Genomic DNA, 27,365 nt, shown 5'->3' with positions numbered 1-27,365 from the left:
GTACTTGAGCGACGAATGAACAGGTATGATAAGGGATCAGATTCTATAAATAATTCCGTGGAAATGCAGGAGATGAGCTATGAGACAAAAGTTCACACTCAGTATCATGTTTCAACACACTTTAGGTCAGTATCACACTGAACTTCTCCTTTAAGGGACAAATCCTGCCTGGGTTGTTCAATGTCCCCCTTGTTGAATGCCTCCACCACTTCTTTTGAACTCATAAACTTTTTTGTCTTTTTTGTCATAGACTCATTTGTCTTCACCTGATAGGGATTTGGTGATGCAGGAAGGGTTCTTGATAGACTGCGCCCATTCTCTCTGGGCCTTCTCCCATCTATTTTACAATTACATTCACATGTATGCATTTGTCAGATGCGTTTATCCAAAGAAACTTACAGCAATAGAATAATATTCAACATTTTAACAATTAAGTATTTTAACATTGAAGCTACAGCTACAACAACAGAATAACATTTAAGCTACAGTGCAGAGGGGGCTATAACTAGGAATTATCACTGTGTGCATCCGTCAATACTAGTACTAGAGGATAGGAGTGCTAACATATTAAGTACTGGTTAAAGTATGGAGGAGGAGAAGTACTTTTCTCCATCTGATCTCCTTTGCTCTCCGTACTCTGATGGGCTCATAGTAGGCTGGATGTTAATTCCCTGATGTCCTCATTCTTATTAGTCTCAGGCACTGTTCCAGGTGAATAATATTCAAATTATGTCCTATGACTAATATAATACTATACTCCGATTGAATTTTCTCTTTTTTGTAGATTAAGTGTTGGCCTAAACACAGTTTGTTTATGTTAGTGTTTGACCCACTATGACCCAACTGTAGAAGTATAATGCATTTGTACTCCCTACCTCTTGGACCATTGTAAAAGATCAGGTGTCATGGATTTCCTTTTGGCATTCTTGCAATCATCCCAGCAGGTCTGGGATGATTGCAAGAATGCAAAAACCGTCGGGTATCTTCTTAATTTAGGGTGCTGTTTGTAGCTGCTGGGATTGACCAAAACCTTTCCCCCTGCCTCTCTCGCTGTGCTGTCCCAGGTGCTGAAGAAGGCCACCATCCGTAAGGAGCAGGAGCCCGACTTCGAGGAGAAGCGCTTCAACGTGACCATTGGCGAGGATGAGCGCGAGTTCGACAAGGAGAACGAGTTCTTCAGGGAGCGTGGCTACCGCATCACCCGTGAGATCCGAGAGCCAGGGTGAGACCTCAGGCCGCAGTCCGTTAGTTGGTGATGCGAGTCGCCATAGCAGAGAATGGTATTTCCATAGCAACATGGCAGAGGATGGCATTACCCAGTCAACACAGCAGAAGATGGCTCTGTTAGAGCAACATAGCAGAGAATGGCATTAGTAAAGTGGAATGCTATAATGTAAAATAAACAGAAGCAATCATTTATCAGCGGTTTGTTCGCACATGTAGGTCATCAGTCTTTATAGTGATGACCGTAGTGACAGAAGTGATCATGGAAAACCTTGAAAAGTCATGGAATTGTAAAATCCCATTTCCCAGCCCTGGAGAAATCATGAAATTCATTGAAAGTTTAGGAAAAGTCATGAAATTTAATTTAATCATACCAGGGACATTGGTAGGAGATAATGAACATATCACAAGAATTCAATCACGTCCTTCTTAGACCTAGAATGGTAGGGAGTATAGATATGATCCAATTTGTTATTTAAAGGAGCACGCCGACTTCTTTGGACTTCAGCTCGTTCACTGTATTCCCCAGAGTTAGATAAGTCGATACATACCCTTCTCATCTCCGTGCGTGTAGTTACTCGGTCTGATGCACCCATCGCTAGCTTAGCTTAGCACAGATGTGTCTCGAAGTGACCAACTCCAGTAGCCTTCACCTCCCAATAGTGACAAAAGAAATCCAACATTTTCTTATTTACATGCTGTGATTTGTATAATTATAACTTGTACAAATAACAATGTCAAATGAGAAACAGCCATTTTGTATGCATACATACATACTAGAATTATTTGGGGTTTGAAGAAATAACACCGGAGCTTTTCAGGTGCTGCCTGCAAATCACTCCGCCCAAGTAGCAGTGCTTCGCCTGAATGTGAGCATAGTAGCAAGTATGCATATATGCTTACAAAATGGCTGAACTATATGTTTATGTGAGCATAGTAGCAAGTATGCATATGCTTACAAAATGACTGAACTATATGTTTATGGTACTTCTGAATGACTCCAGTACAGCTTGTTGCTTTGGTGTAATCTAGACATGTTGCCGGAAATGCTCTAGGTCAGTGGTTCTCAAACTGTGGTACAGGTACCACTAGTGGTATGCGAACTCTCGCTAGTGTTATTCAGACAGGGAGCCTCCAAGGTGTCTTTTCATAAAGAGTTGACAACGCAAAACAGTATGTACAATGTAAAATATGTAGTTGAATTGGCCTACACACCTGTATTTTAATGCCGGTCAAAACAGCACTCACTGATGCACTTATTCTTACTGTACTTTGGGGGCAGCCGTGGCCTACTGGTTAGCGCTTCAGACCTGTTACCGGAGGGTTGCCAGTTCGAACCCCGACACGTAGGCACGGCTAAAGTGCCCTTGAGCAAGGCACCTAACCCCTCACTGCTCCCCGAGCGCCGCTGTTGTTGCAGGCAGCTCACTGCGCCGGGATTAGTGTGTGCTTCACCTCACTGTGTGTTCACTGTGTGCTGAGTGTGTTTCACTAATTCATGGATTGGGATAAATGCAGAGACCAAATTTCCCTCACGGAATCAAAAGAGTATATATACTTATACTTATACTCTACCGTTTTAAAATTGTCCTAAATTGTTCAGAGAATTGCTTTAAGTAAAACACGAGGACGTTCACAGGAAAAAGGATGTTTCTTTGGTTAATGCAGCTTAAATCTTTTCAGTAAAAAGCGGTGACGAAGCATGTGAAAAAAATACATCCTCCGGGCATAGACCTTGTTGACTGAACTTCTCCAACTCTTACCATATGCCTTGTTTCAAAGTCCCTCCTACACGGCTTCTAATACAATTGTGCGGGCGTGCGTGTGTGTGTGTGTGTGTGTGTGTGTGTGTGTGTGTGTGTGTGTGAGAGAGTAATGAGGTGAAACCCATTAGGTTTCACTGACCTGTGGGTGGCTTGAGTCAGTGGCACACCTGTTTGTATCTTTTCATATCCTCCTCCTCCCCCACTCTTTGAAAGAAAGAAAGATTAAATGAATGATAATCTCTCATGCTTGTTTTTACAGGGACATAGAATTCAGAGAGCTCGGCTATGGGTGAGTACAACGGCCCAGTCTGTTTGTGTATTAGCTCCTCTCACTGTGTCATCTCCAAATGTTCAGTACGCCACGTACTTACCACCTCTGTCATCAATGCAATCAAAGCTGTTCTGGCAAGTTTTTTTTTTTGTGTGTGTGTTTTTTTAATGTTCTGGAACAGAAATGTGTATTTGAATAATGATAACTGGTTACCGGTAATAATGTTTTTTTATTATTACAACGGTTACAATATGCAGATTTTGGACATAAGACATTTTTATGCCATCTGGGGCCGTATTCACAAAGCCTTTTATCTTACCACTAGGAGTACTCCTAAATCGCACTAAAAAGCAAGCAATGCGAAGGACGGAAGATGATGAATAGCTGAATAAAAAGGCCTAGCCTAAATGAATAAAGAGTAAGGCAAAACAAATAGCCTAGTAGCCTAATGAAACATAGGCCTACGGATTGATGCAGTATCTTTGCAACATTATTAAATTAATCTTGTCACCATATGCCTACGTTTGCAAAGAGGAGAACATTTAAATTTGATTCACAATGAAACGTTACATTTAATTTACATGTTAACAATGAGTAGTTTTGGTTGTTGTTGGTGGCGTTATTGCATCCCTTTTATGCCTACAATGCGAAATTGTTCCCTCACGATTGGAAGCTCCTGTAGCCGCATACACATTTCAAAACATCGCAACGTTAAATGCCACAAAAAGCCGTTTGTGAATAGGTCTTAGTGAGTTAGGAGTCCTCTCGACTTCTTTTAAGCTGTGTTAGGTGCTACTTTTAGGTCTAAATTATTTTTAGGAGTTGCTCCTAAATTCGCCACTTAGGAGCTACTTTTAGCCTTAAAAGTCTTTGTGAATACGGCCCCTGATGTCATATCACATATCCCTACATGGAACATTATCAACCGTTGTTTTTATTTGGTTCTAACCGGTTCGGTCATTTTAAGGTGGAAGGCAAAATTGGAAACATTAAAATACTGATTCTGCTCAGAACGAACCGAATGAACGAACCAAATTGACTCCTCCATTGAAGGCACTCTTAAGAGTTTTTTTACCTTAACATAACATTTCAAAAATCATTTTGATGGCACATAACCTCATCACTTCTGCCATTATCCTAACGGAACACTGCCCCCCACCGCCTCCCCTCTTCGAGCAAAAGACATATTTAGTTAGTTTATTATTGCACTTCTCAACTGTAGGGTGACCCTGAGAGCAAATCCTCTTTAGTGCTGCTTTAACAGAAAAGTAACTTTTGAGGAGAGTTTTGAAAATGTAATGAGTAGAAAGTACAGATAATTCTGTGAAAATGTAGGGGAGTAAAGTGTAAAGTTGTTGGAAAAATAAATACTCCAGTAAAGTACAGATACCTGAAAATGCAAATTAAGCACAGTACTTAAGTATTTGTACTTAGTTACTTCCCATCTCTGTGTGTGTCTGGGTCTGTTCCTGTGTTTGTACACATTTGTGTTTTTGAATGTTTGTTTTTGTGTGCTTGTGTGGCTCCTTGACAGAAATGACCCTTACGCCGACCCGTACTATGACTACGAGATGGAGGCCCTTTGGAGAGGAGGCCAGTATGAGAACTTCAGAGTGGAGTACTCTGAGACACCTTTACCATACCACTACCCAGTGAGTGCACTCACTTATAGTTCCCCAAAATGCTTTAGTGCTCGAAATGCAATGCTACAACTAAATATGTGTGTGTGCAGGAGCGTGAGCGCGAGCGAGACCCGCGTGAGCGAGACCCGCGTGAACGACACCGCGAGAGGGAGCGTGAGCGCGACCACCGCGAGCGGGAGCGTCGACAGCGGGAGCGCGAACGCGAGCGAGAGCGCGAACGCGAGAAGGAGCGTCTGCGGAGGAAGGAGGAGTGGGAGCGCGACCGGGTGAAGCGCGACGACAAGGAGCGCCCGCCCCGCGAGCGTCCTCTTCGAGAGCCGCGCGAAAAGAAGGATGACAAGGACAAGCCCAAAGTGCCCCGGTCCCCCGGCGCCATCCCACCCAGGTAAGGAAGACACACATCCGCACTCCATCTACACCTGCATGCCGTCAGTCACACTGATAACAGAGGCACTGACACAACAATGCAATTATGCCACAAGGCACAGTGCTATGTACACAGTGGGAGGTGTAACCTGTAGAGGTGTAATGTGTATTGTTTGTTCTTTAAACAATCAGCTCAATTGCAGTGTAAACTTTAAATTTACCCTGCGTCTTGTCTTTTGCGTAACACATCCTCACAGCTGATTTGTCACTGAAAATCATATATCAACATAGAAACAGAATGTTGAAACAGAACATAGAAATTATATGCTGAGGATTGGGGAAAAGGTTGAAGAAACACATTGCATTGTGTTACTTACACATATATATATATTTTTTTTTTTCTGTTGTGCACAAAGATAAAATTTGTGGCATAACCTCGTAACTTCATCACGCATGCTTCACATCTTAATGTCTTAATGTAGGCCTATTCTTTGAAGAAAGCATTACTTTCCTGGTGTATTAAGTTTAGAATGACAATCATCACAAAATACTGACATGTGTCCTGTAGCCTATTATACATGTGAAATTCAGTCCACTTTTCTTTGCCATATTTACATTTCCCATAGTTTTCTTTTGAAATTGCTATTGTAAAGGCTGCTATTTGTAAAGCCTTAAGTATACTCTTTTGATCCTGTGAGGAAAATTTGGTCTCTGCATTTATCCTAATCTGTGAATTAGCCTTTGTCGTTTGTGAAGAGTAATCTTTATAGGTGTCAACAATTTCAGTCATAAATGGTGCCCTCTGTTTGATTGAAGTTAATATCAGTAGGGTCTATTTAAGGTTCTATGTTCTAGTAGGGTCTATGTTAAGGTTTGCAGAAAAGAACAGTGCAGCACAGTTTTTTTGGTTTGTTTTTCCCACCGTGTTGCGGGCTGGATGGAAGTAGTGTGCAGGCATAGTATGGAGCGACACATTCACAGCTAGAGCCAAGATTCCCTCTGACTGCCAAGGGATGATCCGTGTTTTCCTCCTTTTCTGCCGCCTTTAGAATCGATAGATAAGAACAACATCTGTCTCTGTGTGTTGGTCTCTCTTCTCTCTCTCTCTCTGTCATGATCTTTCCTCTCTCTCTCACACGCTCTCTCTCTCTCACACACACACTCTCAATTCAATTCAGTTGAGCTTTATTGGCATGACAAAAAATACAATTTGTATTGCCAAAGCATACATGTATGTCTATCTGTCTCTCTCTCTCTCTCTCTCTCTCAATCCCAAAGTCCGGACTCACAGAATCCAAAGAAAAAATAATTTGCAGAGGCACTCTGAGGTTGAAAAAGTATATGGCAAGAACTGGTTAAAAGCACATGGGCCTACGCGTTGCGGCCATATTGGCCTTCGTCCGGACTCACAGACTTTGCTGCACGTTCTCACGAAATTCGCATTTCAAAGGGCTTGAGGGTTTGAGTATACATTTACCGAGCCCTTTCCGTGAGTCTGCATCAGTGCAGACTTCACCAGAGGGAATTACCCAGAGTTCAAAGTGTTGTGATGTCTACCGCAGAGACCATAGGGAAATCCGAAAATTACAAAGGTAAAAAACAGCACGACACACAACCAGCTTGTAAAACAAGAGTTTGAAAAAATGTGGAATCAGGCAGTTGTCTCCTGTGCCTTGGCCATGTGAAAAGCAACATCCTTAAAATGAAAATTCCCAAACCGGCAAGTATCAGGAACATCTTTGGTATGGAATGTCACCAATGTAACATGTGATCTGGTGAAGTGCTATCCCAATCCCATTTATACCTATCTGAGCCCATGTGGCCTCACACACTCAGCACCTGAGATCAATTAAGTCTGTGAGTCTTTAGGCGTTAGTCCTCAGGGCTCACTTTGGGATTGTCTCTCTCTCTCTCTCTCTCTCTCTCTCTCTCTCTCTCTCTCTCTCTCTCTCTCTCTCTCTCTCTCTCTCTCTCCATATCTAGCATTGAGTAGAGAAGAGCTCTAGATTGTAAGAGCTCAGTGATGCTCCACAGGAGCCCAGCAGGCTGTATGCGAGTCGTGTAGCGACACCGCTCGCCATAGCTGAGAAGAGGCGAGAGGTTGATTTGCATGAGGTTGAAAGCCTGGAAAACCACAGTATCACTAACCTCTCTTGCATGGAGTGTCAGAGGCCTGGGCGGGGGAAAAAAATGTAAACAGGTGGATGCTTCCTAAGCACTAATGGTGTATTTCAAAATGGATTTTCCCAAGTGTCGTGAAAACTGCGGGATTTTCATTGAAACATGTAGGGCAGGTTTCTTTTAGCACGTGATGGAGTAATTATGAAATGTACCTCCATTCTTTCTGTTGATGTGGTATTGAACAGGGTGCATAGAGGCTGAACAGGTGTGAGAGGAAGTATCAACCTTTGACTCATGCAGGTGTGTATGTGAGTGAGTCAAATTCTGCGGATCAATTTTAAGCGTCACATGAAACATTATGCGTGCAGACATGATGAGTCAGGTCATTCATCACTGTGCTATAATGGGATGATTTTGTGGGTGCTTGGATTTGCCATGGTCAAGTCATGGTCTCCCCTTCATTGTTGTCCCTGTTGTTGAGTTAGTATGCTGGTACAGTATGCAGTTTGTGTCAGTATGCTGGTTGTTGGCCTGCTGGTAGTGCTGGTTGTTTTCACGAGACCTTTTCGTTTCTTGCTAAACGAGAGGTTTGGCTGGGAAGGAAGGGAGGAATGTTTTCCAAAATTGTCCATTTTACACATCTATCTATAAAGCAAGAAGCGTCTGTGTGTCCGTGTGTGTGTGTCCGTGTGTCCGTGTGTGTGTGTGTGTGTGTGTGTGTGTGTGTGTGTGTGTGTGTGTGTGGCATGCATATCTCGCTGACCGTTTGTCAGACTGACCTAAGATTTCGTATGTGGCTCGCGCGTGGCACAAAGGTGTGCACTCTCGATTTTGAAGATTTTTGAATGCATATTACAAAATATGCTTATTTACGTAGGACGTTTATCGCTGCACTGCACTGTTTCCAAGGGGACCAGTTTCAGAGGAGCTCCACCCCATGGATCGTGTACTGACAGTAGCTAGGTCCAGAGAACGGGCTCTGCTAGGTCTCACTTTGATGATAGTCAGTCGCAATTTAAACGGATTACTCGGGAACCGCTTGTGGGTTAAGATGCAAGATGATTCTCATGTCTCACCTCAACAATAAAGACTCCCTGTATGCACATAAGATGATTACTTGCAAAAACACGACAACAAACACGGGTATGTAGTGACCACTCGAATAGCCCAGGCTACTTTGGACTTTCAAGAGACTTTGACTAAAACGACAATTCCGACTGCAAGGTGCAAAATTGAAACGAGCGATAGGCTAATGCCACATAGCCAACGTTAGACAAGTTGCAGACTGAGCGACGGCATTTATCACGCCATCAAACACGGGTATGTAGTGACCACTCAAAATAAAAGTATGTGCAAGCTTCGAATAGCATTAGGAAGTTATTCAGTATTCAGTTATTCAGTTGTCATTATGTCATTCTGATCTGTAGAAATGTCACATGCAGCCATGCCTAAATGTATTAGAGGCCACATTAATTATAGGCTAATATATTATAATATTCAGTATTAATCATTGAATGCTTAGCTGGAATGATGTTTCCCTATCATCCTATTTTTTAAAGCAGGCATACCTGTGGGCATGTAATTGAGCTACGGGTTTTCTTTAGGAATGGCATGTTTGAACGGGCACTGCACTAGTGTTTAAAATTGCAACAACTTGCTCTTTGGCTTGGCATAGGTGTTTTGGGAACCTGTTGAGGTGAAACTAGGAATAATGACTCGCACATTATCAGACCTGAGCCCATGAGCCTTTCTCAAGAGGTGTAAACATAGTGTACTACCGTCTTGTGAAATACATGGATGTGTTCAGCGGTTCAGGATTCTTTGAGTGGCAATTCTGAGGATTTGTGCTGAGGAATTGAACTAAAGTGTTTTGAGCACCTACAGTGCATGTGGAAAAAAATGTAGAAAACTTGAAAGGGTCTGAAAACTTTCCATATGCGCTATAAAAATGTTCAGACCCTTTCAAGTTTTCCACATTTTGTTATGTTTTAGACTCATCTTAAAATGGATTCAATTAATTTTTTTTCTTATCAATCTACACACAATACTCCACAAAAAACAGGTGTTTAAAGTGTTTTGTAAAATTACAATGGTTGATATTTCAATAGTTTGGAATAGGGCTGAAACGATTCATCGAGTTACTCGATTAACTCAATTACAAAAATTGCTCGAGGCAAAAACTCAAAGCCTCGGTAAATTCCTATGACGCGCACTATATGCGCAGGAATCCGATTGTTCCACACGGACCGTTGTTCAGGAAGCATACCACTAGCACGTGATACATTCTGAATTTAGTTGGCGCGATAGCGGAGTCAATGTCCATAATAAATTGTCTAAAGTTTTAGGATCATTACATACTCAAAAAGGAAGAGAACAAGCATCTGAACCGAAAATATCCACTCCATGCTGTTTCACCAAGCGTCGCTGAAACAATCAATAAAGGATCAATAAAGTATCTCTCAATCTATATATCTACGTAGCCTATACATTGATGTTCGCTGATTTTCGCTGAGTTCGCATACTGTATTTGTAGCGATGTCGTGATGCGGTTTGACTAGATATGATGTTTAGCTTTGATGTTTTTAAGTAGTAAACTTATTAACGTTCAATTGCAAGAGAGTATGCCTAAAAAAGAACCCCTTCTTCACATAGGCTACACACATGCATGCACCCTCATCTTGTCTCGCTCACTCCCTCACGCACCACACGCGTGCAGTGCACAGGTTGCTAGGTTACCATAGCAAATAGGCTCACCCCAGAAATTATTTTTTAGTAGCCTAATGGTAAAATTATTTGTTAGTAGCCTAATGGTAGGCTATTTTTTAGTAGCCTAATGGTGAAATTATTTGTTAGTAGCCTAATGGTAAATGCTGCAGGTGTAGAAATCTACATAAAACAGATATTTACTTTGATGTCAGGGCTAGATTACAGCATGAAACTTGTGCATATTAATAAATTAAATTGCTTCCCCTCCTCTTCTACACTAAATGGGTAAATTGCAATAAATGGGCTTAGTTTTGGAGCCAAATGTTGGAGTTAGAATAAATACCTCTGTGCTAATTGCTTGATCATTTTACAGCCACATCATTTGTGCAGCTCACCTCAAAGATAAATACAGATTTCATAGCCTAATTTACAATTGCAATGTTGCAAAGGAGGGTTTGGAATATTTTTTAAATATTCATTGTCAGATGTGTTCTGATGAAACCAGTTAAGTTTTACAGTGCTGTGCTTGTAAATCTTGCTATCATGTCCATCATTTATTTTTTGCAAATCCTTTGCAACCAGATCAACCAGATGGTCGTGTCTTTTGTAGTTGTAGCTTCCGTTTAGTATGTGAGCAACAGTTTCATTTTCTTGCTGGGTTGGGTTTAATATACAGTAGGGTTCGTGCTTTGATGGGTACCATGTTGCCAGATTGTACCTAGTTGGGAGACACGCACACACACAGTACACATGCACGCACACACACTGGCACGCACACACACACACGCGCACGCACATACATGCACACACACACACACACCCACACTCGCATGTACGCACACACACACACATAAACACACCCGCACGCACATACATGCACACACACACACCCACACTCGCATGTACACACATAAACACACCCACAAGCACACACACATGCAGGCAAGTAGGCACACGCACAGATAAACACACACACCACATTACCCCCCCACACACACTCACAAGCGATCACACACACTATGCACACACTCATTTACATACTTAGTAGAGGATGGAGTAGGAGATGGAGACAAATTGACAAGCGTGAATTATTTTTGCGGAGAGAATGTGCAGAATTGGGCGGAGGTTATATTTTGTACCGCGCTGCGGTACATCTATTTCAAAACCTTAATTTACAAGAAAGATATGTTAAATCTGCACTTTAAAGACATGGTATGAATACACAAATGTGAGGTTAATTTTCCTAGAGGTTACGCCTGTGGAAGAGGTAAAGCAGGAAGTTCGGCCACGGCCGCCAAAGGGCTTCTTTCTACGATACAACTTTATTTGTCAGTTTTGTGCTGAAATTCTTTTTGCATCCCTGGGTAGCTCATTTAAGGATAGGAGGACAGAAACAATACATAGATTTTTATATATGTGTGGATTACCTAAGTTAGTACTAATGTCCGGTGAAAATTTCATGCGAATAGTATCACTGGAAGAATACTTACTGAAAAAATGTTGACGTGTTCAATACTTATTTTCCCCGCTTTATATGTAAGACATAGACAGGCATGTAGACATACATGTAGGACATAGAGCATCAACAGACAAACATGAAAGTTAGCCACACATGACGGTATCAGCAGACAAACATGAGACATAGCCACAAATGACAGACAAATATCAAGCATAGACGGACCAAATATCAAGCATAGACGGATTTTGCAGAGCAAAATCAAATAAAAATTTGAACCATCCCTGGCTGTTTTCACTGCATGGGTAGCTGATTGGTTGCTACATAATGTAGTTACCTGAATTTCACCCCCTAGGCTTACATGGATATGTTAATCACATATGTCTTGTACGTAAGAGTGCAGTTGGACCATTTTGGGATTGTGCGCCTAAACACCTCAAGGTTACATCAGTCAGGGGGGACTCAAGAGATTAGGAACTAACAGGATGTCTCCAGGATGTGAGGCATTAAAGTGAGGAGTTCCTGTGTGTTTGTGTTTTTGTGTCTGTGTTTATGTCTGTGTGCTTATCGTTGTCTCCCTACTTTGTCACAGAAATAATCTGAGGCCCCATTCATTTTGTGTTGAGCCACTCCTTTACTGTTGCCCCAAAAGACATGATCTCATAGCTTTGCTACACATCTGTATGCAGCCTGTGGTGGATTATCTTGGCTCTTAAATACACTGAGGTCTTAAAGGTGCTATGTGTTTTTTTATTTATTTATATATTTTTTTTACTTTTTTTAAAGTTTAAATGATTCAAAAGTTACTCAGAAATAGCACATGACATGTGAAGAAACAACCTTTTTGATGCAAGTGCCGACTTTGACAAGTTTGGCTGCTGTATTAAATACTACGCAAGTCGATAAAAGAGTGCTGTGCGGTTTCAGACAATTCAAAGCTCATAGCTCCTTTAAACACAAACTGTGTTGTAGTCAACCTTAAAGTGTTGTTTGCGTATAGTTTCTTAGTTATGTCAACATGTATGACATGAGTCATCTTAAGATTTTCTTTCCTGAATCTTAAACACTTAACAACCCCCCCCCCCCACACACACTTTCTTACACACACACACACACACACACACGCGCACACGCACGCACACAGAGAGAGAGAGAGGGACAATTAATCTACCTTTTTATTAGGGATGCACGATATATCGGCGCGGCGGCCGATAAGTGAAAAAAAACATATTATTGTTCCGATAACAGAATTCCGGCCGATAATTTGGGCCGATATTTTTTTAAAGCCCTAATTTCCCAAGTAGGCGTATGTAAGGCCTGCCTGGCTACACCGACCTACTCAAGCTTGGTTGTATTTCACCATTCTAACAAGATCTGTGGATCTGCGTTGAACCTGTGCAGCCCAAAATCCTCTCGTGAATGATCCTCCGTTTAACCTAAGTAGAGTGGACCTCAGCCTACCTAGAGCCGTCTTGTGCTGGTGTGTTTGCACTTCCGCGCTAGTCGGGGAAACAAATAAACAAACTCTTCGGTGGGATGAGATAAGTAGTTCTAAATTGTATTTTAGTATTATATTTGCATTTTGTTCGCTTGGGTTTTGTATTATTACCGAGAAATATGCTAACCATTCCCGCCTCCGCCTCCTTGTTGTCCCTGTCAAGGTTGCCATGGTCGTGGACACCTCAACAGGCTCAGGCAAGATAGAGGGTAGGAATAGTGCAATATCAGTATAGACTTGATATTTAAGCTTTACATATAAATATAAATATAAATATAAATATAAATATATTAATATATAAATTATAAATATAGTGCCAAGCAGTTCAGTGCAATGATAATGTATTAATAACAATATTGTAATTGTAAGGTTGAAGTATACATGAGGTAGATGAGCAGTACAGATACCTGATGTCGCGGTTCAGACAATGTCAATTTAAGGTTTGGTTTACAAGACTTGAGTGTTTAGTGTTTTCTGTAAAGAACATTATTGTATGGGCTAAGGAAAACATCTGATAACCATTGTCTATGAGAACAGTTTAATGCTCTACCATGCATAGAATAAATGTTATTTAGACATGATACAGAAATGCTACCATCTTATCTGAGTCTGAGCTCATTAAAAATGGACTGAGGTAAAGTGGAAGAAGGTCCTGTGGTTAGACCAATCAAAATGTGCCATTTTCTTTAGGAATGGACTCCTAGATTAAAGAGGAGAGGGTCTTTTCAACTATTCAACTTATCCAACAGTTCAAAACCCAGCATCCATCACCATGACGTTATCTGGCAAGGCACAATCAATTCTGAATGGTGTACACAGGTTTTGAGCAACATACATTGTCATCTAGAAAATGTCTTTTCTGGGAAGATCTTGAATATTTCAGGAAAATAATGCCAAAATGAATTCTGCCCATTGTTTAACAGTATTTCTCCGTAGAGGAAGAGTCCAGGTGCTAAAATTGCCTATCTGCAGTTCAGACCTGTCAAATTGGATCATTGTCATGGAATGAAAAACATAATTAAGAAGACCCCAGATTGTTGAGCAGCTGAAATCCTATATCAGGCAGGAATGCGACCACATTTCGTCCTCAAAACTCTAGCCACTCGTCTCCTCAGTTCCTAATTTCTCTCCTTCAGCAGTTGTCTTTGAACTATTCTCAACTATTTTTAAGTATAGGGTAGACATGATTTATAAATCATAGTTTATTTGTTTTTTATTCACATTTTACAAAGCATCCCAACTTTTTTTGAATTTGGGTTGTATCTCAATATTTAATGAGAGGGAAAATCCACCTGTATAAGCCCTCCGGAATAGACACATAAGTGTGTTTGTGTGTTTTCCCCATTATCATTGTCCAGATGTGTTCTTTCCTCAAAATGGGAAGTTGATTATAATAACACTCATGTGACATTACACCCAGTTTGCCAACAGTCGTCAGCCTTGTGTTTGGTTTACAAAATAAATGTAATAATAATTACACGGCCACCTCGCCTTCTATTTTTAGCAGCACAACCTCGCCTTTCTATTTTTAGCAGCACAACCTCATTTCTGTTTGCCCCAGTGTCCTCAAACACGGTGGATGTGGGTAGTTCAATCCTGTGAGTTCATTAAGAGTTTAATGAACAACGTCAGGGAAAGTCTGAGAGAGGGAAAGTACCTCACAGGTCTAATGAATGGGACCTAAAGGTCTTTCAGGAGTTCACAATGCCTCTTGCCACACACTTAATGCATGGTGTAATATTCATGTTCCCTGTTCCATATTTCTTGATACTATAGCATTTGGCTCAGAAATATGGTAGAATTATCTAAATTACGATTGTTGATTATCTGCACCAATTCTATCAGAAGATTTCTATGCTATACTGTTGGAGGTAGAGGGTTGCAATGTAATGACTCCGAACACGTGGATGGTGTAATAGTACTATTCTGTATTGTATTTCAATACAAAATGTGAATGGTATTACATAGGCAGTGCAAATAGTACACATATTACATAAATACAATACATAAATAGCAAAATAAATAAATGACAAAATGTGCAAAACCATTTAATAGCAATATACAAATATGATAAATTCTTAAATCTTACTGTGTTATATCATAAAAACAGGTCTATCCTAAATTTGGTGCACCCTCTAAGCTAAGTTTGTTAGATAAGAAATAATTAGTACAACCCCAAAACAGAAAAAGTTGGGACGTTGTGTAAAATGTGAATAAAAACAGAATGTAATAATCTGCAAATCTCTTAAACTCATATTTACTTGCAAAAAAGACACAGACAGCATATCAAATGTTGAAAATTACAAATTTGACTATTTTATGGAAAATATATGTTCATTTTGAATTTGATACCAGCAACATGTTTCAAAAAAAGTTGGGACAGGGATAACAAAATGCTGGAAAAGGTGTGTAATGATAAAGAAAACAAAAGGAGGAAACTAATTAGGGTAACTGGCAACATGATTGGGTATGAAAAAGAACATCCCAGAGAAGCAGGGTCTCTTAGAAGTAAAGATGTAGGGGTATTCATCACTCTGTGTAAACCTGTGTACACAAATGATGGAACAATGTCATTTTAATGCTTCTTAAGATGAAATTGTGAAGTATTTGGGGGGTTCATCATCTACAGGACATAATACTATTAAAACATTCAGAGATTCCAGAGAAATCTTTGCAAACAAGGATGGAGCTGAATTCAAATTCAAAACTGGATTACTCAGGAATGGCTAACTGTACAGGGGACTGCTTTACACCTTTGTGTTCGGTAAGGTCTGCTGTTTATTCTGATATATGGTTTGTCATGTAATAAAAGAAGGGTTCGTGAAGTATTCCACCGAGATGAATGGGTAGGGAGATCATGGACGCAAAACCAGAATGTATGATTAAATTGAATTATATTATTTACTTTTCTCGCGAACCGTTCAACACAGCAATTATCGGCTAACATCGTTTAAAAGCTGAGAAAAAGCTCTTTCATGTGATACTTGTGATGTCTGTGTGATGAGTAGGCTACTTCGCCAGTAGTTCAACTGAGAAGAATGGGTGAATTTGCTCCACTGCGTAAAATGCTAAATTAATTTGCGCTGTGAATGCTAAGATTATTTTGACATGCCACAGGCTAAATAAAAATCGCTAAAAAATGGCACCAAGGCCACCGTGGCCTGTAAACCTCTGATTTTCAAAGGGGCATCACGGCCAACGCAAGGGCCAAGGGCCGTGGCCGCCGTGAAATTCCTACCCTGCTCCCGTCCCAACTTTTTTTGAAACATGTTGCGGGCATCAAATTCAAAAAAAAAATTTTCCATGAAATAGTCCAAATTTTCATTTTCAACATTAGATATGTTGTCTGTGTCCTTTTTGCTGCTAAATATGGGTTTACGAGACTTGTATATTATCACATTTAGTTTTTATTTGCATTTTGCACAACGTCCCAACTTTTTCTGTTTTGGTGTTGTACAATACAGTCTGTTATGAGCTAGGGGTAAGGCCACAACAAGAGGTAGTTGAGAGGTTGGATTTTAACTAAAATGTTGATTTATTAACCAAATAACAAACAAACAAACAAACAAACAAACAAAGAGTGTGAGATGGGATCAAGTCAGTTGTCAGTAACGCATGGATGTTGTATGTTTGCAATGTGTCTGAGTGCTGCATTGCATGTCCAAAACCCAAATTAAGAATGGCCCTCAAGGGGAGAGGAAGCAGCCCTTTTATTTGGACACCTGCCCTCAGGTGCAGCTCATCAGATGTTGAAGCTCCTGAAGACAAGCAGACAAAACGAGTAGAGGGCCTAGTGGCCCATCACAAGCTCATCAGATGTTGAAGCACCTGAAGACAAGCAGACAAAATGAGTAGAGTGCCTAGTGGCCCATCACAAGTCACTGTAATGTAATGTATCATTGTGCATTCAATATTCAATTCAGTATTCAATGTTTCAATTCATTTGTTCCATTCTTTGTTAACCGAAGTATCAGTAAAGGGATAACGGAATTAAGTGATACGGAATTAAGTGAGCCTCCCCCGAGCCCATTAATTCCGTATAACTGGACACACCTCGAAGGCCGTTATCCCGTCATCTTGTTGTACAACTTCCGTTGGCCCTATAACAACGATAGCATGGACAGTTAGCTTGTTTACAGTTGATTCCATTGTTGCAAAGCTTGCCTCCAGGCTAAACCGTCGTCCTACTACCGCTGTTATAGTTACCATTCATCAGCATTGATATGGAACGGTGATCAAACTGTTTTTACCAGATCTACTTCATAGGTGTTCCGTTATTCAGAATTAAAAGCCACCCCGCCAGCCAATCAGAAAAGAGTATTGCTTCTCTCCGGGTGATAATAACAAATAATGCATCACATGTATTAGTGCTGGGGTTCCCAAACTTTTCCAGGAGAAGCCCCCCCCCCCCCCCCCCACCCCCCAGATACCACTAGGTTCTGGCCAAGGCCCCCCTTTTGCAAACCTACCGTATTAAACCTATTGACAATATTAAATTAAGCTCATCCTCTCTGTTTAGCCATGAGCACTTTGCGATGGAGCATCCTTTTTTTTTAAACTTTTATTTAACTAGGGTAGTCACATGGAGACAGAGGTCTCTTTTCCAAGTGAGCCCTAGCCAAGAAAGACATTCATACAGTGTGTGTGAACTGCCCGGTCTGAACACACTCCCCCACAACAAGACCAGTCAAGTTCATTTGCCTCAGTGTACTCTCCCAAAGCTTGAAAAATAGCTCCCTTTGGCTGTACTTTCAAAAAGGTGTCCATTTTAGCAGAGCTAGCCAGTGAGCTAAATAGCAGGAGCACCCATGGATGTCATGGACCTAACCAGGGCTACACTGACAGTTTACGCAATGACGAAGCTGTTTGAATAAATACCAGCCAATCAGAAAGATTATCATGGAAAATATGTTCAGATATATTATATATTTTATAACACTCATAGTAATAGGGGTTGTCATTTCTTTATTTATTCATTTATTGCTTTTATTTTTCCTTCCAGCACGCTACGGCTTGCTTGCTTGAAATCCAAGGAAAAGTGTGTGGGCTTTGAGGAATGTTGTTTCACCTGCCCTTAGAACATTGAAGGCCTTGTAGTTATCTATATATTATATATATTTGACATTTCCTTGTGACAATTCCAGGCTAAATACTTGAGAAATGAATGGATATCTGAGCTTCACAGTAATTTCCCAGGCCACAGGTGATTGTTTTCACGGCAAACTGACATTACACTAACAGTAAAACAGCGAGCCCATTTTTTTACAACCATGTCCGTCAAAATGAAAAAATCTAACGCAACCTCTTGTATTATTTGCTTTTAGTATCCTACATGGTAAAAATATGCTGAATGTATTTGCGGGCATTTTTTGGATTACATAATTAGCAGAGTTTTTTATATTTATTAATAATTTCTTTAAAGAAATGACTTAATGATAATTTCTCTGATTGTAGTAGTACAACGTGTGTGTGGGTGTCTGGAAGGGACACAATAATGGGACTCATTGAGCAGCTGAAGTGGCACTGTGTAACGGTTGGCCCATATCTGTGGAAACATCTGCTATTCAGGATTAAATTCCTTCATTACATTTCTGCCTCCCAAGTCTTTCTGGTAGAAGTGCATTGTTGTATCTGAAGTGCAAGCTTTGAAAGCAGATTTTCATTTCTGCTGGTTTTTCGAGCGCAATATACAGTAGGGGGGCCGAAAGTCATTGCCGTCCCGAAAAAAATCTTTGATCTTGAGCTGCCCTGTTGCAACACCCCTGGCAATATTGCAATAATTGCGACAGTCCTACTTGATGGGCCATCAGAAATAAATTATGTAATTAATATGATGCTTTCGGTGTAATAGTCATACACCTTTCATTCATGAGTCTATCAGCACATCTCATATCACAATGCCATACAGAGATAACATGAGCCACGACGATCCTTGCTTACTTGATATTTGCTTACTTATTTACACTTATTTCTCACACACACACACACACACACACACACACACACACACACACACACACACACACACAGACACACAGACAAAGACACACCACCTCAGTCATACACACACACACACACACATACACATACACACATTGCTTTTCACGTCTTCCTTTAAGCTTTCTCGAAAGATCATTATTATTATTGTTGTTGTGAAACCTTTTGCTGTTGGGAAACCTTGGCAAACCTTACTGGTATAGCTGCGTTTGACGCACATGGGTTATCCACTTAGGTCACTTGGATTTCTTGACCGTGTCATAACTGTCCGTGCTTAAGTTGTATAAATAGGTTGACTGACGTATGACAGTTGCACTGTTCTACTGCCAAGCATTACTTTCCTGTCAGTCAAGGAGGAATTGCGTGTTCCATGTGAATGTTTGGAATGGCATCCAGTTCACCCTTGCAAATTCTTCTAAAACAATTTACAGAATGGCCGCAACACTGTTTCCACATAAAGAAAACAAAAATCACTCTGTCACGAGTACAGGTGTGATGTTTTGAGTTGTGACATCACAGACGTCAGTGGAGTGGACCCTGTTCCATGTGGCCAGGAATGGCAATCACATGGTCTTTAGTGGACCTGTTTTAAAACTACCCTGGCCTGGTGGTTACAACGTGACCCACTTAGTCACGTGCCCTTCTCTGCAAGCCTGAGAGATATGAAAGTTGAGTGGTTTCCAGTAGAAATAACCAATAAAACAGAGTAAACTGTAAAAAGCACTGTGCACCGTTAAGCGGAGGTTTCTCACATGCATACGTCATGACGAGCCCGTCATAAGCCAAACCCATTGCAGAAAAATAGGACATACACTGTAGTAATGTGTAAGGGAAGTGAATCATTTGTACATTTTACCACCATCAGCAGTGTTTTTGTGATTGACATCCTAATGTCTATGGTGTATTCATGAGCTTACTGTATCTGCTTTTGTAATGTGATTTTGTGTTGCATAAAGCAGGAACACACAGTTGGGTTGGTCTGATCGCTTCTGTTAAACTTTATGTGACCCTGTTAATCTGTGCTAGTGTACTAGTGGTAATGACACATATGATTCATCTTCATTTTTGTTTTTTTCTTCTTTTGTTCTTGCTCTCTCTCACTCGCTCACTTACTCACACGCACTCACACTCTCTCTCTCTCTCTCACTCTCTCTCACACTTTAACTCTTTCTTTTTCTCTTTCTCTCTCTACCCCTCTCTTCTCTACCCCCCCCCCCCCCCCCCCCTCTTTCTCTGTCAGGCCCATGGAGCCTGGTGGAGGCCCGGTGAAGAAGGACATGGTTCCCATGATTAAGCGCCCAGATGAGTGGAAGGACCCATGGCGCCGGTCCAAATCCCCCCGTAGGCGCCCAGGCATGACCGGCTCTCCTCCACGTGGCAGGCGACGACACCGGCCCTCTGGCTCCTCCGTTTCACTGTCCAACTCCTCCAGGTACACACACACACACACACACACACACACACACACACACACACACACACACACACCCTTACTCGGTCATCTACAAACTGTGTGACACACATATTGGCCAAATACGCAAACCTGTCTCAGATGTACATCCTAGAGAACCATTTATACCTATGTGTCCATGTGCTATGACAAATCGTTTGTGTGTTTGTTTGTGTGTGTGTGTGTGGGTGTCTAGGTCGTCATCCCACTCCTCGTCCTACACAGGCTCTGGTTCATCTCGTTCAAGATCCCGGTCCTCCTCCTTCAGCTCCTACTCCAGCCACTCTTCACAGCACAGCTCTTTCAGTGGCAGCCGCTCACGGTAACACACACACACACACACACGCACGCACACACACTAACTCTTATATGGTATACAAAGAGATATATGCTGAAGATGCATGTGTGCCCAGCTGTATTGAGTCGTGTCCAACTCTTTGTCTTCAGATCCAGATCCTTCTCCTCCTCGCCCTCACCCTCCCCCCACCCGGCAGTTCAGAGGAACACCGCAAAACCCAAACCAGACCAGCCTCCTGTGGTCTCAAAAGGGTACGCACCTAACACACACATACACACACATACACACACATACCCGCACCTAACACACACAAACACACGCATACACGCACATACACACACATACACGCACCTAACACACACATACACGCACATACACGCACATACACACACATACACGCATAGACATGGCCCTACTCCAGTGGTTCTTAACTGGTCTGGCTTTGGGACCCTCAATTTCCCATGTTCATCAAGTCGCCACCCATATATGTTTTTTAGCGTTCAAGACAACAGATATGGTGAGCTACGAGTAGGGTTGGGTATCGTTTGAGTTTTATCCGATACCGGTGCTAAATCGATACTTTTAAAACGGTGCCAGTGCCGAAACGGTGCCTGAACCGGTACTTTGTTTTTTTAAATTAAAATGGTCTAAAGCAGTGGTCTCCAACACGGTGCCCGCGAGCACCAGGTAGCCCGCGGGACGGCTATGAGGCGCCCCCAGCACACCTTCTAAAAATAGCCAACAGGTCGCCTGCAGATCACGCTCTAAAAACACGCTCCATTGTGAAGTTTTTAATAGATATTTAAAGCAACACCAAAGCACTTTTCCTGTCGCACGCACGCTATTTGTTTATCCAGCACTGGCTTTGGAAATAACGAGGTTTACAGACAAGGTAGAGTAGGTTGCATGATTTTATGAAAGTATGATGTATGCGTCATCAGAAGCAAGTCAAATTTGTAGTTTCTTATGTCTCATTCCATCGAACTACAGATCCGCTACCCGATCCGGCAAACTTGTATAGTGCAGTTATAGCCGATAGAGGGTCGCGAAGAGAATGCAGAAGTGCCGTTCACCCTGTTACGAGTTGATGAACCACTGAAACATTTTGGAAACAATATTTTAAGGTACAAAAAACTCTTTGGTGTTGCTTTAAGTCTAGACCAGAACCATTTTAAGAATGTATGTAGCCATACATCTGTAACATTAAATTGATATTGGTGATGCCTTACAAATTGTAGCTGCGTTACATTTTAGCCTTTGGCTCCAAATCCGTTTCCCATTCAATCTTTAAACAACAACGGAAGAGGAGCGCATACACGCTGCTCGCATGCATAGACAGTAAAGGGGGAAAAAACTTGCTCGTCTGGTGTAGCCAATGGAAACATATCTTTGCAAAAGTTCTGTGGCCATTCCATGTTCGTCAAATACGGTTCTTGCATGATTGTTCAAGGACTGAAAAACAATTGTTTTAGCTCACAGGCCTTTTCTCCTCCGTAGGCTACTGCCATACAATAGTGCTGAAAATGTTGTGGCATGCATGACTGAGCAGGACTGTGCATGACCTTTTTTGTCAGATCATGGAGAGATTTCAGGTGTGCAATAACTTTAAAAGGAGTTTTCATATGTTAGGGTGGTATGGACGATTACTATTGAAATGTTAAAACCGAATTGTCAACTGAAATCAGGACTTAAACAACCCCTGAATTCATAATGGTGGGTGTGTATAAACCCAAATTATTAATTTCACAAAAATATTGTTTTTTTGTTAAAAAAAAAAAAAGGATTAGATTCAGCATGCAAACTTTGAAATGAACAAACTGAACAAAAATGTTGGTAGTGGTGCATAGGCTATTGATATTAAAGTTTAAAATACAGTTGCTTAATATATAAAGACTTATAGGCCTACACAATATTGATAATTTAAATGTAAAAATCACATAGGCCTATTATTCAGGAGGACTACCCTTGCAAAAAAGGGGTGAGGGTATGTTTGTTTAAAATGAGTAGCCCTCTATATGATTTTGGGTCTTCAGGTAGCCCTCATTCCCAAAAAGGTTGGAGACCCCTGGTCTAAAGCGAATTGCTTTTTTTTATTATTGATAAGACAAATTTGAACATGAAATTGAACTGTTATATTCAATTTACTATCAATGTCTCATTGCTCCTACGAATAATACATTTAAATGTTAAACAGCTTGCCATGCATGGACACACAATGGTAGGCTAAAGCTCTGCTTTCTAGTTTATCCAGTGTAGGCGGTTTGCCATAAGGTATGTTAAAACCGCTTTCCATAAAACTGCCAGGTCATGGACAACGGCATCTGCAAGCAAGCTAATCTAACAGGGATTCAACTTTCCTATTAATTCAGTGTGTTCACAAATGTCTTAACCCATAACACGCAATAGTTTTGAACATGTCAGGCTACATGTCGGTGTTGAAGTGTTTAGATTCCCAGCGCTAGCCTAGTCATTTTAACAGCAACTATGGCTATGCGCTAACACCAGTCAGCTGAGGTTAATTAGCGATAACGTACGGAGATGGTTTCGTAGCCTCTTTGACAGCTCAGTGACATCAGGTATGTAACCTACATATTTTTGTTTTTGCCAGCTAACTTTTAACATGATCTTCAAATTCATTGTGATGCTATAGGCCTCATGCACATGAAAGATTAATATCATGCCATTATTTTTTGGCATTCACCTTACAACTTTGCTGATAACATTTCAAATAAATGCCAGTTAGCGCATTAGCAAGGATATTGTGTAACATATAGGCTACTGTTGTTTCATAGCCTTTTGCTTGTGTGTAGTTAGGCCCAATGCTAGATTTTGACAGGAGCTCGCGATATCGCTTTAAAGCTACTTGGGCTCCCACAAGCTGTCAAACACTGTCCACTCGTCTATGTGATGCGCCCCTCTGGTTTATACAGTGTTTATGTTAGCTAACTGTATATGGATGTGTTGCTATCAGAGCAAGACGTTAGAGATGGCGCATGACATGCAGTGATGCCTCCTATGAAAAACAAAACAAAAAAACGCTATTTAAGCACCGAAATGAGGCACCGAAATCCACGTTGTTATTCGATGCAGTTACTAATGCCAAACATCATGACAGATGCCAACGTGACATTTTAGTTTTGATGGTTTCATGCTCTCATGTGCCAGCAATTCACTGCACACCACACACTGGGTTTTTGTCCCATTTTGTTTACTTGTGTTTACCGCTAACTTTATGTCTAACATGACCTGTCACATAAACATTGTCTATCTATGTCCATGGCAATGACTGACAAATAAAGTCTATCAAAATAAGCATTAGATCTGATAAGGTAGCATTTTAATTTAGCGATTTCTTCTTTTTTAACACAAGCTCCGCGACCCACCCAGAACGGTTCAGCGACCCACTTTTGGCCCACCAGTTTAGAAACACTGCCCTACTCCATGCATATACACACACATACATGGCCCTACTCCATGCACATACACACACAGACATGGCCCTACTCCACGCACATATACTGTACACACAGATGTGCCCCTGCTCCACACACATACACACAGATGTGCCCCTACTCCATGCACATGCACACAGACATGCCCCTACTCCACTCACATACACACAGTCATGCCCCTACTCCACGGAAATTGTGCAACCGTTTCCTCCTTCCCGGTCTTGCACTACAGTTGGCGGTTGTAATTTTTTAAAAATGTATATTTTATATTATTTATAATATGTTTTATATATGTATTTTCTTTAATATATTTTAACAATTTCTGATATGCTTTCTACCTTTCACTGTACTATGTTAATGGCAATCTGATGAATGTTGGTATGAAACATGGCGTCCATGAACCACGTGACCGTCTCCGATCCAATCGCATAACAGGATAGCTCAGACCATTTGATTCCCTAGTTGGCCAAACCCTCTCTATACGGTTCTGCATAGGGTGACTCCACCCATATGGAGTGTTTGAGTGTGTTGCCTGTATATCACTGCAGCTCCATCATGCCTCCCCAACCTTAACCCGCTCTACCCCCCCATAGCCCCATGCAGAAGCCTGCCGCCGTGCCCCCACCTCGCCGAGACAAACCCCCTCCCAAAAAGATGCCGAGCCCCAACCAGCCCGGTCAGCCCCCCAGTGACGGGCCCAAGCCCCCAGTCCCGAGGGACCCGGCCAAGCAGCCCCCCAACGCCAGGGAGGGCCGCAGGAAAGACCGGCCACATCCGCCACGGAGGTAAAGATCTCTCTAAATAAATAAATAAATAAATGTTATTCCTTAAAATACAGGAGGCATACGTATGGAACCCCCTATGTTAAATTCCCATAGAGGCAGGCAGATTTTTTTTTTTTTTTTAAAGGCCAGTTATTTAATGGATCCAGGATACTATGCATCCTGATAAATCATGGTTTTATTTCAGTTAGCCTAATAGCTCAATGCAAATCAAATTAGCTATTAGGCTAACTGAAATGAAACTGGTCTTTCTGTCTCTATGGGAATTTAACATACTGTAGGGGGTTCCTTACTTATGTCCCCTGTATTTTAAGGAATAACATTTACTTATTTACGATACATGATTCACTCACAAAGAAAATTGGTGTCCTTAAAGGTTGGATTTTCCAAAAGATTTTCAAAAGATGATTTTGTTTTATTCCCCTTTTTAGATAACTTAAGCATGGGTGCCTAAACTTAGGCACACCACTGTATGTGTACGTGATTGGGGGGGAGGGGTGCAGTGGTGTGTGTTTATTTGTCTGTGTTCGAGATGCCTTTTTCGTGTGTGCACAAGTGTTTGTCAATGTGCACTTGTATGTGTGTGTTTGAATATGCATGCCTGAATCTTTGAATTTGTGTTTGTGTTTACTCACAAATTTGACTGTTCCCTGTAAGATTTGCATGCCTAGTGTAGGTGACCATGACATCAGTGGCACTTTGATAAAGCTGTGGGTGTGTTTGTGTGTTTGTTAGGCTGGTCTCTGGTCATATGAATTTTGTGTGTCTGTGGGTGTGTGTGTTTGTGTGCAAGGGAGTGTGTCTACACATGTTTGTATAGCCTCTATGTGGAAGATCCCATAGTACAATTTTGTGGTCAGATTAAGAGGAAGGACTGGAAAAGCCACCTACAGCTACTCCCACACACACATATATACACACACACACACACACACACACACATACACAAATAAACAAACACTCACAGTGGAAGACCCTGTGATGGAAGACCCTGTGGGGAAGTTGCTGCTCCCTGCTGTCTCCAGACACAAGGCTGCTGTTGTCCTCTGTCCCGTGTGTTGAATCACCCACAGACTCCCCCACACTGCAGCCCCTGGCCAGCCTTTCACATCACACTCTCCCAGAGCAGGACACACAAGGCCTGTTCCTCACCACTGATGCCACAAGCTGTGTCGTATGAGTGTTTCCGTCCATGTCAGTGCCCCCCCCCCCCCTCCCTCCCCCACACTCGTGCAGATTTTTGAGCCAGGCATGCTGTGGGCTTTGAAGCCATGAGCTGAATATCATTCAGTTGCCCTGTTGTCTTTTAAATGTGGAAAGTTAAATCCATATAAGCAGCACATACACTTTCAACCATACAGGCAAAATTAAAAAAATGAAATAATGAAGTTGGTGTATGATGTTCTGACAATGCTACAGTTCTAAAGTTACTAGACTGTATTCTGTACTGCACAGAAGATTGTAATGATTGATTGTAACCATGACTGTGACATGAGTTGAAGCCTCTCCGAAACCAAATTTACATAGTCATAGCAGCATATTGTGCACACTACTTTTAACTTATTGTAGATCAATAGCCTGATGAATTTCCTAATTCTACATTTGAAAAATCCCAATATTACCACAAAGGTTTTGTAGCCGGTTCATTCATTGTATATGGTCATTTCAAGTAACCCCCCCCCCCCCCCCCTTCCTGCTAGCTAGCCAGGGTTTTCACTATTTAGATTTGAGCTCCATATCAAAATCCCCCTGCACACCCCCGAATATAAATTATTGTATCTATCAGGAACTTAGCTAGCTTTCATCATACATCAGAACCAAGACAGCTTTTGCAGTGTCAAACGTGAAAATCCCAATAGCAGCCTGCAAGTGTACTGTATTTGTGCGTTCAGCAAAAATGACTTATGTTATGTGTAATGTGCTATGGTAAATGTCAAAAATTGTGGTGGACCAGTTAAAATGCAACCATTGGGTCAGTGACAAGTTTATACATTGAACATGAGTTTAAATGTTTTCATTCCTTGTGCTGTAAGTAGGGGATTCCCCACAGTAGCTGATTAACAACCAAGCCCTATTGCACATTACTCAACATGGCACCGACAATGCCGCACAATTGGCTTGTGGCATTTCCAAACACGCATCACCGCTTGTTGTACCAAGGATCTGTAATGGGACATGAGATCTTTAGTAATCTGCAATAAGGGTGTCACGATTTCGATTTTATTTCGAAATCGATCGAAATTACATCTCAATCTCGAACTTCGAACTTAAAAGTAGAATCGACGATGCAGCCACACCCCCAATGTCACGTCCAGCATGTATGCCAAGACGCACA

The 27,365-nt window shown here is 41.4% G+C and overlaps 1 protein-coding gene across 1 annotated transcript in view; it reads left to right on the top strand.

Moving 5' to 3' along the window:
• The window catches only part of zc3h18 (zinc finger CCCH-type containing 18), a 69,723-nt gene that overhangs the window by 27,637 nt on the left and 14,721 nt on the right, over positions 1-27,365 (top strand). The window contains exons 6-13 of the mRNA XM_076267752.1: positions 1,065-1,222; positions 3,250-3,279; positions 4,796-4,913; positions 4,994-5,289; positions 20,289-20,480; positions 20,695-20,820; positions 20,946-21,047; positions 24,842-25,033. Coding sequence (XP_076123867.1) covers positions 1,065-1,222; positions 3,250-3,279; positions 4,796-4,913; positions 4,994-5,289; positions 20,289-20,480; positions 20,695-20,820; positions 20,946-21,047; positions 24,842-25,033 — 1,214 coding nt within the window. The remainder of the gene's footprint in view (positions 1-1,064; positions 1,223-3,249; positions 3,280-4,795; positions 4,914-4,993; positions 5,290-20,288; positions 20,481-20,694; positions 20,821-20,945; positions 21,048-24,841; positions 25,034-27,365) is intronic.

Source organism: Alosa pseudoharengus, unplaced genomic scaffold (genome assembly GCF_046254945.1).
Source record: "Alosa pseudoharengus isolate Yale_2024_CS ecotype anadromous, Long Island Sound unplaced genomic scaffold, YU_APseudo_1.1 YU_APseudo_1.1_scf_10, whole genome shotgun sequence".
Classification (NCBI taxonomy): domain Eukaryota; kingdom Metazoa; phylum Chordata; class Actinopteri; order Clupeiformes; family Clupeidae; genus Alosa; species Alosa pseudoharengus.
Note: the sequence above shows the minus strand (reverse complement) of the source record. Positions and strands in the feature narration are given on the sequence as shown.